Source organism: Lissotriton helveticus, chromosome 2_1 (genome assembly GCF_964261635.1).
Source record: "Lissotriton helveticus chromosome 2_1, aLisHel1.1, whole genome shotgun sequence".
NCBI classification, from domain to species: Eukaryota; Metazoa; Chordata; class Amphibia; order Caudata; family Salamandridae; genus Lissotriton; species Lissotriton helveticus.
The window spans coordinates 960,626,661-960,640,973 of record NC_136059.1 but is presented as its reverse complement, the minus strand read 5'-3'; the positions used below and the strand labels follow the sequence as shown (position 1 = coordinate 960,640,973).

At 46.3% G+C, this 14,313-nt stretch overlaps 1 protein-coding gene across 3 annotated transcripts in view; it reads right to left on the bottom strand.

The window, feature by feature from the left end:
- The window catches only part of TUT7 (terminal uridylyl transferase 7), a 1,540,394-nt gene that overhangs the window by 17,640 nt on the left and 1,508,441 nt on the right, over nucleotides 1-14,313 (bottom strand). For all 3 annotated transcript variants that reach the window (XM_078675707.1, XM_078675708.1, XM_078675706.1), the window contains exon 27: nucleotides 11,605-11,668. In XM_078675707.1, the coding sequence (XP_078531833.1) occupies nucleotides 11,605-11,668 (64 nt within the window). The remainder of the gene's footprint in view (nucleotides 1-11,604; nucleotides 11,669-14,313) is intronic.

Genomic DNA, 14,313 nt, shown 5'->3' with positions numbered 1-14,313 from the left:
AAAGCTCTACTCCCATCTCTATTAAAATGGTCCACAATTTCGAATGGCTAACGCAGTCAAAGGCTGCAGTTAGATCTATGTAAGCCATATACAAATTCCCCCCTTTACATTCACATATTTACTCATTAAAAGTGTCAGATTGAGGGCTTGCTCCGTGGTACCAAGACCCTCCCTGAACCCGAATTGAAGGTCTGACAATATTTTGTTATCGTCAGCCCATTGTTGTAGGCGATCGAGAATGATACGGCCCGCTACTTTGCATAATACTCATAATGCTACAAATACTACCAACTGCTGGGTATGCGGAATGTTTCCAGTCCATCAGAAGAAGGGAGGAACGCCCCTCATTCCCTTGCCATTTTCACATAATGGCTCCTGTAGAGCCTGGTTCGGACTTTTGTGGGCCTCTAAAATCAATAATATTACTACAGCTGATGTAGGGGGACTTAATGCGCAATTGAATAAGGTGTGTTACCCCGATGACGATGGCCTCCCACAAGCCAAGGGAACTATGTGGGAAACGGAGGAATACAGAAAGGGACATTCCTCCACAAGGTAGGTCTTCCCTAACACTCGAACAGCCAAGGGTAATGGGCCTCCTGTTATCGCTGTTACAAGAGCCCGAGCAAGCCTCTGTGTAAGCAGTATCGGCAGTATGCCTGTGGGGAAAAGTAACTGTGCTACAGTATTGAATATCACTGTAACAAACAATAGCAGTTTTAGATCATCATATATTACTTAGTTCATTTGTGGAAACAAAGGCTACTATCATTTGTCAATCGGATGGTCTGGAATATGCTATGTGTACTTCTTGCTTCCTCCTGTGTTTTTAGCACTTGCATCTTATCACAAAGATCAAAAACTGTTTAATGACACTTCCTTGAAACGATTCAAAAGAACTATAAATGGTGATGAAGTGGATCAAACTGACACTTCATTACAGCAGTATGTTGATTTTAATTTGGGACTCTTTTTCTTCGTTGGTCCAGCCCAAAACAGTACAAAAGTAAGACGCATGACCCAAGTGGTAGAGGCAGTGACTAATCAAACAGCAATGGCTATTGGAAATATCACAGAAGAGCTCCAAATCTCCAGGATTGTGGTTTTGCAAAATCAAATGGTTTTAGACGTGATATTGGCTGATCGTGGTGGAGCATGTCACATCATCGGAAGTAGCTGTTGTGTGTTCATTCCGGACAATGCTCCTTCTGTCTATGACACTATTTGCAGACTGCATAAAATAGCTGCAGAAATACATCAGGAACAAGGAACATTGACTTGGTCCGAGTGGTTGTGGGGTATTGTTTTTGTTTGGGGCTGAAAATTATTAATGGGGATAGTAATTATATGAGCCATCTTTCTCATTTGCTGTTGCTGCTGCATCCACGGTGCCCCTGTGACATGTACAGCTTGTATAGCTAGTTGTAACAGTTTCAAGCCTTCCCCAATTAATGTTCATGAATCAAATAGACAAATGATGACGCAACTCGAAACTGATGAACCCATGAGGATTGATATACAAGATTAATAAATGTACTTTAAAATGGATTAGCATAGTCTAAAAAGGAAGGACTGTTTAAAATATAAAATCTGATCCTTCACGTTATTTAATTTAGCTATTCGTCATCCATTTTACCTCTGCCCTCCTTTCCAGCCCCGGCTCTATCCTTGACACCTCACCTGCCCAAACTTCATTCAGGAACTGATGAAGGAAAATCACCATTCTACTGTTTTCTTTTAAGGCTTGAATACTCAAATAATAGACAAAATTATACAGCATTAAAGGAAAGCCAAAATGCAATTTAGAAGTGACATTGCAGGTAGTCAAACAGCTGTCAATTGTTGCTAAATGTAAACCTTTTCTACCCTAAACAACAACAGTAAGGGGGTCCTGCCGTTGAAATATAAAATCCGATCCTTCACGTTTTTTAATTTAGCTATGCGTCAACCATTTTACCTTTGCCCTTCTTTCCTGACCCAGCTCTATCCTTGACAACGCACCTGCACAAACATTTGTAAAGAATCTAGATTGGGGTATTGCAGGCTGTGTATACAGTTGGCACAAAAGAACAGCTGGCGTCTGCTCGGAGTTTCCAAACAATGGTTAAGTCCTGAATAAAGTTTACACAGATAACATATCTTGTGCAGCCTAAAGACTCGAAGATGGCTCAAAACACCAAGGCTGTCAATTCTCACCATTACCTCATTTGGTAGTTTTTCTTAAAGCTCTATTTACACCATGGAGCATCAATAGTGTGTGATCTTTTCCCTTTAAAAAGCCATGTAATCAGTGCTCTGTGTGCTTCCTCCTAGAGTATCCCTTGGTACTTGTTGGGCAAGGCTCCCGCTCATGAGTGTTAATAAATGATCTGATCTTTACTTCACTCCAGTGTCGATTCTCCTTACTTGTTTGAACCTGTGGACCAAGGGTGACCTTGCGCCAGTGTATCTGGCAGAATGCACACTTCCACACTGCCTATGGATGACTGCAAAATTAGTGGGGGAAGTTGCCAGTATAGGTTAATAAATGCCTACAGTAGGCTAGCTAATTCGGGTTAGCATCAATCCACTTTGCAGGAGAAGAGAGCCATATTAGGATTACCTGGGTGTTGGGGAATGGCTGGGTAAAAAGGGGGCAAGGCAGAGTGGGGAAGAATTGATGTCTAGAGGGGACAGTGATATGTCCAAGGTGGCCTGTCATCATTCAAAATAAACACTGTATGTTTGTGCAGGAGTATATCCAAAGGGCCAGAATCAGGATGTGCCTAAAGACCCGTTTCTTTTCCCTGTGAAAGGAAGTGTTCTCTGCAAGGGCCCGCGTTGCAATTAGGAAAGCCAAGATAGTATAGTGGGAAGGGCAGAGGATTTCGAACATCTAGTAATTGCTTTTCTAGCTAGTATGAGAGCAAACCAGCTCTAAGCACAGACCGCCAGTCCTCGTCACTAAAGCCATTTTACATATCAGTTTCCCAGAATTAAAAGAAGGGTAAAAGCATTACTTCTGGAAGTCCTCACACCACCTGTAAATCCAAGTGAACAGTCTTCTCCCATGAGCTATCGTGTGGAGCGTTTCGAGCACAGCATGTGTGGTGTGCCACCTGCCAGGCTGTTTGTAGGACATGGCATATTGACATATTCTTCCACACATGAGGAATTCACCCCACAGCAAGGGAGATCAATCTACCAAGGTCTGGAAATCAGAAAGAACTCTCTTCTCAAACCTATTGTCATCCTCACTCACTCCTGGGATTTTAGGTCACGGGCAGAGAGAGTGCCAAGTCACTGAGGGAAACCTAACAGAGGAGCAGAAGGTACATAGAAAGGTGCACAGATTGTATATACCAAAGTGTTGCACAGACAAGCGAGCGCCACTCTCAGTAGCAGGGAGTAGTGTGAGGAACCTCTACAAGGGGGTAATGCGGCGTTAGTTGATGCACCGGATTGCAACTGTATTAACATGAAACCAGTCTCGGCAAGATGGTGGCCAGATAGCCAATATGCAGGACATTGCAAGGGCACAAATAATTATAACTACAAAAGTCGGGAGCCCCAAGGCCACCTTCATTATTGGGAAGCTTCAGATTGGCCAGAGCAATATACCAGCCCATGCACCATATCAGGTTGGTCAGTAATGTATATAATGCTCTGAACGTTTTAACAGGGATTATGCTCTGGAGACTCACAGTGATAAAGCAAGCAGAGGAGCACCACCATTTGAGGAAGGGCTGTCTGCCCTATAACCGATAGGGATAGGGTAATCCAGAACGCTATCTGGGAACAGAGAGGTTGTATGGTTACACTGAGGTTACCTTCTAGTAATTCTTTTTGGTAACTGAATATTTTGATTCCCAGTTATAGGAATGAATGGCATACCCATCGTAGTCAGTCTGTCCCAAGCATGGTGAAGGGAAAATACTATTCGCGTTAATGAATCAAAGAATTATTTCTTCACAAAACACTAAAGCCACTTTAACAACATAGTACAGATGGTGCAACCAGGTATATGATGCCCACATGTCAATCCCTTCCTTGGCAATGTAACAGAGACATTTTTAAAATGCTTTATAAAACCCACAATACTGGTCATGTGGCTCGAGATTTCAAAAGTTATAGAATCTGCGGCTAGATGTCTCTATCAGATACTTACAATGTAAATGCATCACAGGAAATAGATTCCGTGTTGAGGATTCCCATTACCACATTTCATTTTCATATATAAAGTGTTTTCCACAGCCATTTTGCACACCTCACCTTCTTCAATATTAAAAGTATGAGTGCAATGTGGGTAAAAACCATTGGGGAGTTATCATAGTGTCACAAAAGAACAAGTTACTTACCTTCGGTAACGCTTTTTCTGGTGGATACAGTATCTGCCTGTGGATTCCTCACATTGTGAATATCTCCTGCGCCAGCAACATTCGGAATTTTGTTTTGTAGCTCCTCACGCCGACGACGTCACAGAAGCACGGCATCGCGCGCGCGGCTCCGCTGACGTCACTGAATCCATAATAGGACCCCGTCGGCGTGATGACATCAGTTCTGCCCTTTTTCACGTGCCCCCGAGGCACACGGACGGACCGATAACAGTAGATATACATACAGTGTACACAGTACAAAATATCCAAGGTAACACACACACAGTGTGAAGACAATTTAAGAAAGCAAATGGAATAACACACTTCCTTTGCCATTAATAGATAGATTTTACCACATTATAACTATTGTAGGTATAGAAGGGTGGACAACGGGGAGGCGGGTGGGCATGTGAGGAATCCACAGGCAGATACTGTATCCACCAGAAAAAGCGTTACTGAAGGTAAGCAACTTGTTCTTCTGATGGATACATCTGCCATTGGATTCCCATCCTTTTATACCAAGAAGTCCTGAAGGAAGGAACGAGCAAAGTGTCCGTCCCTCCTCACCTCTGCATCTAAACAATAATGCTTTGCGAAAGTGTGAACGGAGGCCCAAGTTGCCGCCCTGCAAATGTCCTCCACAGGAACACCCCTACACAAGGTAGATGTAGATGACTTTGCTCTAGTAGAATGAGTTCTCAAACCTTCTGGAGGTTCCTTACCGGCCAAGGAGTAGCATATCTTGATACACAAGACAATCCATCTTGACAGAATGCGCTTGTGCACCGCTCTGCCTTTCCTGCAGCCAACGAAACCCACGAAGAGTTGTTCATCAATCCTGAACTCCCTGGTTCTGTCCAGGTTGAAGCTCACCGCACTCTTAGGGTCCAGACGGTGAAGTCTACCCCTCCTCCTTGGAAGGGTGAGGGGGAGGATATAAGGTAGGGAGGGTAATGGATTGCCCTAGATGGAAGGAAGTTACCACCTTAGGCGGAAAAGCAGCCCTGGCACTAAATACCATTCTTTCAGCATGAATGGTCAAGAACGGGGGTTTTGAACTCAGAGCTTGAAGCTCACTTACCCTCCTTGCCGAGGTAAACGCAATCAGAAAGACCGTTTTAAAGGATAATAACCTCAAGGGACACCTATGCAATGGCTCGAAAGGTGAGCCCATTAAGAAAGTAAGGACAAGATTCAAGTCCCATTGAGGCACAATAAAATGAGAAGGAGGATATTTATTTGTAAGACCCTTTAAGAATCTTAATACTACAGGAGAATTAAATAAAGAGGGTTGGTCCGGCAAGCAAAGAAATGCTGACAATGCCGAAAGATAACCTTTCACTGTCGCTACAGCAAAAACTTGCTGAGCCAAAGAGAGTGCAAACTGAAGAATGTCAGACAATCGAGCCTTCAAGGGATCAATGGACTTCTCTCCACACCATGAAACAAACTTGGACCACCTATAAGAATAGATAGACTTGGTGGAGTCCCACCTAGCTGATAAAATAACATCCACCACATCAGGTGGGAGAGAAAAAGAATTCAGGTTGCCCCGTTCAATCTCCAGGTATGAAGGTGTAAGCTCTGGAGGTGGGGGTGTAGAATAACCCTGGGCGTAGTGTGCGGAGTGGGGCTCCGCGGAGCTACGCGAAGTGGGCACAAAACTACGCCCACCCGCGCACTCCGCGTAGCCCCACTACGCGGCGCCCGCCTCCCTCCCACCCTCCCTAAATATTTAAATAAAAGGATTGAAAGGTTTTAAAAACACTTACCTGTCCGCCGCGTCCCCGGGGCTCCCTCTCCCGTCCCTGGATTCGCGCCGCCGCCATTTCGGATACTAATGCGCATGCGCGGATGCCCACGCATGCGCATTTCTCATGAGAAATGCGCATGAGCGGCCGCCCGCGCATGCGCATTAGTATCCGAAATGGCGGCGGCGCGAATCCAGGGACGGGAGAGGGAGCCCCGGGGACGCGGCGGACAGGTAAGTGTTTTTAAAACCTTTCAATCCTTTTATTTAAATATTTAGGGAGGGCGGGAGGGAGGCGGGTGGCGGCCGGCTACGCACCGTCTGCGGAGCGCGCGTAGTGCCGCCTGGCTACGCCCGCTACGCAAAATGCGTAGGAGACGGCACTACGCGCACTCCGTGCACGGAGCGTAGCTGGCCGCCCACCGTTAGTGTAGAACCTGCCCCTGCGACTGCGAGAGGAGGTCTGCCATGAGAGGGAGACGGAGCGGCGGGCACGAGGAGAGGTGGAGAAGATCTATGTACCACACCCTTCTTGGCCAATCTGGGGCGATCAATATGACTTTGGCCCGGTCTTGGCGAATCTTCCTCAGAACCCAAAGAATCGAGGGTATGGGAGGAAACTCGTAAAAGGGTTGTGAGCCCCAACTCAACAAACGCATTCCGCAAAGCTCCCTGCATCGGATACTGAAGACTGCAGAATGACGGGCAGTGAGCGTTCTCGTGAGTGGCGAACAGGTCCATCTGAGGAGTTCCCCACGTCCGAAAGACGTGATGAACCACCTCTGAGTGAAGACTCCACTCGTGGTTGGCTGAGAACTGCCGACTGAGACTGTCTGCACGAACGTTCAGAACTCCTGCCAGATGATTTGCCGTCAGACAAATCTGATGGTCCTGAACCCAGGACCAGAGACGCAGAGCCTCTCTGCAGAGACAATGCGACCCCACTCCTCCCTATTTGTTGACATACCACATTGCGGTAGTGTTGTCCGTTACGACTTTAACCGACTGACTGCGAAGGGAAGGGAGGAAGGCTTTGAGCGCTAAACGTATCGCCCGCAACTCTAGAAGGTTGATGTGAAGCAACCTTTCCTCTGGAGACCAAAGACCCTTGATCTCCAGGTCCCCCAGATTAGCACCCCACCCTAGGGTGGATGCATCAGTTATCACCTTGGCCACCGATGGAGGCTGATGAAAGGGCTTTCCTTGAGACAGATTGCCTTTCACGCTCCACCAAGATAGATCCGCCGCAGCTTCTCTGGAGATCCTCACTGACTCCCTGAGATCTCCATTGTGCTGATACCACTGCCTGCGGAGACTCCACTGGAGTGCCCTCATGTGCCAGCGTGCATGGTTGAGCAACAGAATACAAGAAGCCATCAGACCGAGCAGACGTAGGACCTTCAGGACTGGAACAGCCGCTCCATTGTAAAAAAAAGGAATCATTAACTGTATGTCGAGAATCCTTTGTGGAGGAGGGAATGCCCGACACACAGTGGTATCCAGTACTGCATCTATGAACAGGTTGCGCTGAGAGGGCACCAGGTGAGACTTGGGCACGTTTATCGAGAAACCCAACCTGTACAACAACTGAGTTGTAACTTGCAGATGATGGAGCACTTTCTCTGGAGACCCTGCTTTGATCAGCCAGTCGTCCAGATAAGGAAATACTGGTATCCCTGACCTTCTGAGATTGGCTGCCACCACCGCCATCACCTTGGTGAAGACTCTAGGTGCAGTAGTAAGACCAAACAGAAGAACCGTAAACTGGTAATGTTGCGATCCTACCGTAAAACGGAGATACTTCCTGTGCGACTTCAGGATTGGGATGTGGAAATACGCATCCTGCAAGTCGATCGACACCATCCAGTCCTCTTGTTGCAGCGCTTGAAGAACCTACGCAAGGGTGAGCATCTTGAACTTCTCTTGTTTCAAAAAGAGGTTCAAGATCCTGAGGTCCAGGATGGGACGAAGCCTGCCATCCTTCTTGGTTATCAAGAAATACCGGGAGTAGCATCCCTGACCCCTTTCCTGCTCCGGAACCACCTCTATCGCACCTTTTGCCAGTAACGTTAGGACTTCCTCCTGGAGGAGAAGTAGGTGGTCTTTCGTGCAGAATCCTTGACAAGGAGGGTAATTTGGGGGAAATTCACGAAAGGGAAGAGCATACCCATTTTCTACAAGATTGAGAACCCAAAGGTCTGATGTGACAGATTCCCAATCCTGTAGAAAATTAGTAAGCCAACCCCCTGCAGGACAAACATGATCCGGAATGGGGGATCTAGGGCTGCTTTGCTGTGGCAGGAGGAGGGTGGGAAGAGGAAGATGAGGAGGGGGAGGAGGAGGGGGAGGAGGAGGAGGAGGAGGAAGAGGAGGAAGAGACTTGACGACCTCTTCGACGGGATCTGTTTCTACCCCTGTACAATTCATACAGGGTATTCTGTTGCTGCTGCTGTTGTTGAGGCTGCTTGTACGAACGAAAGGACGATCTCCCAAAACCTCTGAATCTTTTATTTGAGGAACCTCTTGATTGTAAGCCTAGAGACCTTGCTGTCGCCTTACTCTCCTTGAACCTTTCCAAGGCAGCATTAGCCTTCTTTCCAAAGAGGCCGGAACTATCGAAAGGGAGATCTATTAAAGTAGCCTGTACATCAGGTGAAAATTCAGACGATTTCAGCCAAGCAGCCCTTCTAGTGGCAAGAGATGACCCCATGACTCTTGCCACAGAGTCTGCTGTAACCAATCCGCTCTGGATCACCTGACGAGCAGCATCTTGCATATCCGCAAGAACCTCAGTAAAGTTCTTCCTGTCTTCCTCAGGAATTTTAGGCACCAACTGCTTCGCAGAGTCCATCAGAGCGTGAATAGAATGCCCTAAAACTCATGTGGCATTTGTCGATTTGAGGGCCATACTAGCTGAAGAGAAAACTTTCTTCGCTGCCTGGTCCAGTCTCTTTGACTCTTTGTCACTATGCACCCGAGGAAAAGCACCAGTAGATTTTTTGGAGCAGGCCGCCTGAACTATCAAACTCTCTGGAGACGGATGAGTTGATAGGAAGTCGGGATCCCCAGGGGCCACCCTATATCTCCTTGCAACAGCCCTTGATACTGCAGGAGACGAAAAAGGTTTATGCCACACCTCGATAATTGGCTCTGTGATTGCCTCATTAAAAGGTAGCAAAGGCTCCACCACTGAAGAGGGAGAATGGAGAACCTCCGTTAAAATGTTAGATTTAAACTCCTCAGTCAGCAGCTCCAAGTCTAACAATTCTGCAGCTTTTCTAAAAACCATGTGATATGGTGCCACATCCTTTGAATGAACTTCAGGTACAGAGGAAAGCTGTCACTCCGGAGATAACTCCAAACCACTTGCTTCTTTAAGCTCATCAAATAAGTCATCAGTATCTTGCAACTCTCCTTCCTCCATTTCCTCCTCTCGATACCTCTGCTCTTCCAGCAACCTTTGAGCCTCCCGCCTAGACCTCAATCTAGGGATCGGCGTAGATGGCGCCGAGGTCGGGTCAGGAGGAACAACCTGATGCGTACGAGGTTGAGTCGGGACCGGAGCCGGTGATGATGGAATCGGCGTCGATGACCTCGGGGTCGAGAAATGCCAAGAAGGCGTAGCCGGCATAAAGGGCATAAACGGTGCCGGAGCATATGACTGAGGGACGCCCAGATTAAAGGCCATTGGACCCATGGGGCCAGATGGTGCTCCAGAGGGGTACATGGCTCTTGAAAAGACCCCATACATTGCATTGAGGTAATGCGTCGGGTCTTGACCAGGGCCTGGAAAAGGTGGATAAGGCCCCAGATTCTACTCTTGACGAGGCACAGCAAGTAACGGGTCAACCGGATTCGATGGAAGATGTACCGGAGTCGAAGACTCTTCAAGCAAAGGAGCTTCTTCCTCCTCTTGAGGTGGAGAGTGCGTCGGCGTCTGAGATGAATTCGACGCTGGCGCCGGAGACTCCAAAGGAGAAGGTTCACCTTCCGGATTCGGTGCAATAGGCGAAGGAGACACATAGCCTTTCCGATGTCGGCGTTTTGGTGACTTCGACTTCGGATCCGACTCTCTCTCGGAATGACATCGAGACCCATGCTTCTTCTTCTTATGCTTCTTCTTGGATCGAGAAGCATGCCTCGAAGACGACCTCGAAGCCGACCTCGAGCGGGACCTCGAATGTCTCCTACCTTTCTTCCCCTTCAACTTCGCCACAAGCAGCTTCGCCTCTCTCTCTCGAAGTGCCTTCGGGTTTATTTTCTTGCAACTGGGAATCATTGGACGTAGTGGTCCGACGACAAGCACCACATGCAGTCTTCATGCGGATCCGTAATGGACATCAACTTTCCGCACTGCCCACAAGGCTTTAACCAGGATTTCTTCGAAGACATTTCGACTGGAAACAAGAAATTATTCGAAAAAGACAACAGTAACAAAGTTACAAACGAGCTAATGAGGATCCCAAGAAAATCCTTTAGCGTCGACGACGCGGAAAAAAGGGAACTGATGTCATCACGCCGACAGAGTCCTATTATGGATTCAGTGACGTCAGCGGAGCAGCGCGCGATGAAGTGCTTCTGTGACGTCGTCCACGTCGGCGTGAGGAGCTACAAAATAATTTTCCAAATGTTGCTGGCGCAGGGGATATTCACAAGGTGAGGAATCCACTGGCAGATGTATCCATCAGAATTATGTCTTTGTGCAGTGTATTCCCTCTCTACTGAGAACACCCCTGTTCTTAGCCTAAGCCAACTTCCCAACTGCAGACAATCCACAATACTAGTGGACTGTCTGCAGTTGGAAATGGAATTTCTAAGGCTAAAAGGTCAGGCTTAGAAAATTGCAATTTTAATGCTTAAATTCAACTATTTATATACCAAAGGTCATGCTAAGTGCAATTTTCGAAGTGAACGAGCCTCTTAATATCTGCCATGCCTTCTTGGCCTAGCAGCTAAGAATAAGAATTTGCCTAATTCATCTGTACAAATAATCTAAATGACTAGACTTATTTAGTCAAAACAGGATAAAAATACAGAACATTGAAAGACCACCTATTCAAGAGGCGTTCTCTCTAGGCAAGAATTGGACTGTGCCTAATGTACCCAGAAAGTACCCCACTGGCTTTAATGTTCGTATTACTCTCCGGCCACACATATACAGTTCAGATATTTTACTCAGGTCCTCTGAAGTGGTGTGTGTGTGGCACATGATCACTTTAAAAAAGCCATAAATGTATTGTAAATAGGCAACCGCGTATAGTTAATCACAGACATTTATAAATATAGAATGCATTCATTATTTTACATTACCACAGCGGGGGACTTCAAAGCACTCACATATAACAATCCTTAAATCAACCAACTGTAGATATTTTTAAAGCCTGTGGTCTCTTTATTTAGGATGGCAACAAGAAAAACATGCAGCGGAACATGAAACATACCTATACACGTTTTAGTCTTGAAATAAATATTTAATCAACTGAAAACACCTCAACTCACCTGACTGAGGGCCCAGTGATAGCTTCCCCTGTTGCTTCCGTTTTTCCTCATGTAGATGATTTGCCTAGAAAGAACAGTAAATACATTATGCAATGGTTTTTATCTACCAAAATAAAAATCACTGAAGTAGTCTTCAAAACACATTGCTGCAATATATTAATTGGATGCAGGTTCAATACCATATTGTTTCATGGTCATGCTTCTTCTAGCTAGGTAAATTAAATAACCCAATAACAAGCAAAGTGTGGCCTGTAAAGAAGGGAATCATACAGAACGTGTTTGGTTTACTTTGGAGCCTTATACCCATTTTATGTTTAATGAGAATCTGGGGCACGCTAGGCGTGAACCTGGCTAGGGGGAGACAGGTGCTATCCTCCCTTGAGTATACGGGTCTGCAGGATAATTACTGATTGAACAGCTGGAGCTGTAGTGCGCCTGAGACTCTGTGTTGTGCCCACAAGGAAGAGAGATACAGAGTGGAGGCCTCGGACACCAGTGCCAGTACCAAATACATCAGCCTGAGACATAGCAGACATCAGAACCCACCCACCAGTGAAGCCCTACAGATCTCAGCTATCGGCCGCAACAAGGTGGTGGGGCCAGGGCAGGACAACCACATAGATAAATATACGGTGGCAGTGGGCCGCTAAGGAGGAGCGGCGGGAGGGGAACCACTGCCTGAACACGATGACCAGTGCCCGGATCCCTCCCTGAAAGATATTATGAAGGCAATCAAGGAACTGCATGGAACCCTAGAACCGGAACTGGTCACTTAGGAGGTAAACATGCTTCGGGCAGACCTACAAAAAATGTCTGAGAAGGTGTCCATGGCAGAGGCAGGTATTGGGGATCTACAATCCAAAACCAAACATCTTAAAGAGCAGGTCTCGGTGCTCACTAAGAACCAATCCAAAATATTCACCCATCTTGAAGACCAGGAGTGAAGAGCCCCACGGAACAACATCCGGGTCATGGGTGTGCCAGAGGGAATGGAAGTACCATTGATGGACCTCTTCTTGGAGGACTTGATCCTGAGCCTGAGCCTGAGCCTGAGCCTAAACGCCCACACCGGGCTCTGGGTGCTAGACCTCGCCCAGGAGCGCCCCATGCACGATCATAGCCTGGATATTGAATTTCAGGGATAGAGACGCCATCCTGCAGGCAGCACGCCAATATGGTGATCTGCGTCATGAATGCCATTATCCGCTTTTCCCCAGATTTCACGCTTCATGTCCAGCGCCAGAAGTGTACATTCGACGCAGTCAAAATGGCCCTTTGCAGGCAAAATATGAAATAAATTACTTCAAGCCAATGGCAAGAAACTCTCTCCTACGATATGAGAGTTTTCACCCTAGACCACTGCGTGAAAATAGACCATATGGTCAATATCTAAGATTACGCAGAAATTGCAGTAAAACACCAGATTACAAAGAACAGGCGGCTGCCTTGGCTACAAAACTTCAAGCCAGAGGATATCCTACTCGAATCACAACTAAAGCTCAGAAACGAGCAAGAAATCAAGATCAGGAAGGGCTGCTTGAACCAACTCAACAGATGTCCTCCGATATACTACTCACGTGCGTGACCACCAATAACACTATCTCCAACAGAGTGGGGTGCAGTATTCAAAATAATTGGAGGATACTTACAAGTGGCAAACTAAACTGGTAAAAACCTCTTTTCTCATACAAACGTTCACCCCCTACAATACGCCCTACAAATACAGTGTTAAATGCCTGGGGGCTTCCAAATGTGACCGGACATTTCCCCTGTGGGAACTGTAGCATGTGCCACCTCACAATACCAGCTAAAACTCTTGATTTAGAAACAGGCAAGACGTGGCAAATCAGACAACATACTAACTGTAACTCCAGTAATGTTATCTACCTCATTACTTGCCACTGCAATCTTAGTTATGTGGGGATGACAAGCCGCAAAATAAAGGTACGAATATGCGAACATAGGAGCAACATTTGTTTCAAGAAAAACACCACGAAAATGACGAATCCATTTTTGGAAAGAGGTCACACCACCACCAACATGAGATGGGTGGTAATTGAGCAGCTAGACACAGGTCTAAGCAACCTCCAGCATCGCCTACATGACAAAAACCAGCACTGGGTATATCACCTCAACACACATAATGAAGGTCTTAACAATGACATTCCGTAGAACCTGCTAAATAGACCATCTTGAGTCATTACTTGCATACACTCCACAGGGATAATCAGCGATTATTAAAATACATATTACCAGCAAAACCAGATTATGAAGTACTACTGACCGTGGCTATACATCTCAGGTCACCCTTCAAAAATACATCATCCACTTAGTTGTAGCGATGGCATACATACATATGGTAACCGTAGAACACTGGTTTTTACACTAACCTCCCTCTCCAATTCTTGCCAACCTCAGATAATAGCGATATTAGGATAAGAGTGTATATCTAATATCACACTAGACATTGCCTAACATTGGTTGCTGGAGTCTCTTTGTACATGCTAAATGCAAGGTACTTGTTACTAGTAGTAAATGAATGTCATCTCATTGTCAATCTGCCATTTCTTGGTAACGAGATACCCCCAAATTTACTGGTCCCATCATGTACAATATGCCACACAGGTAACTGGCACAGCATAATTGTAGTTATCGTGAGAACCGCTTTTTCCTGAATATAACATTGATATTCGTCCGATACACTTCATA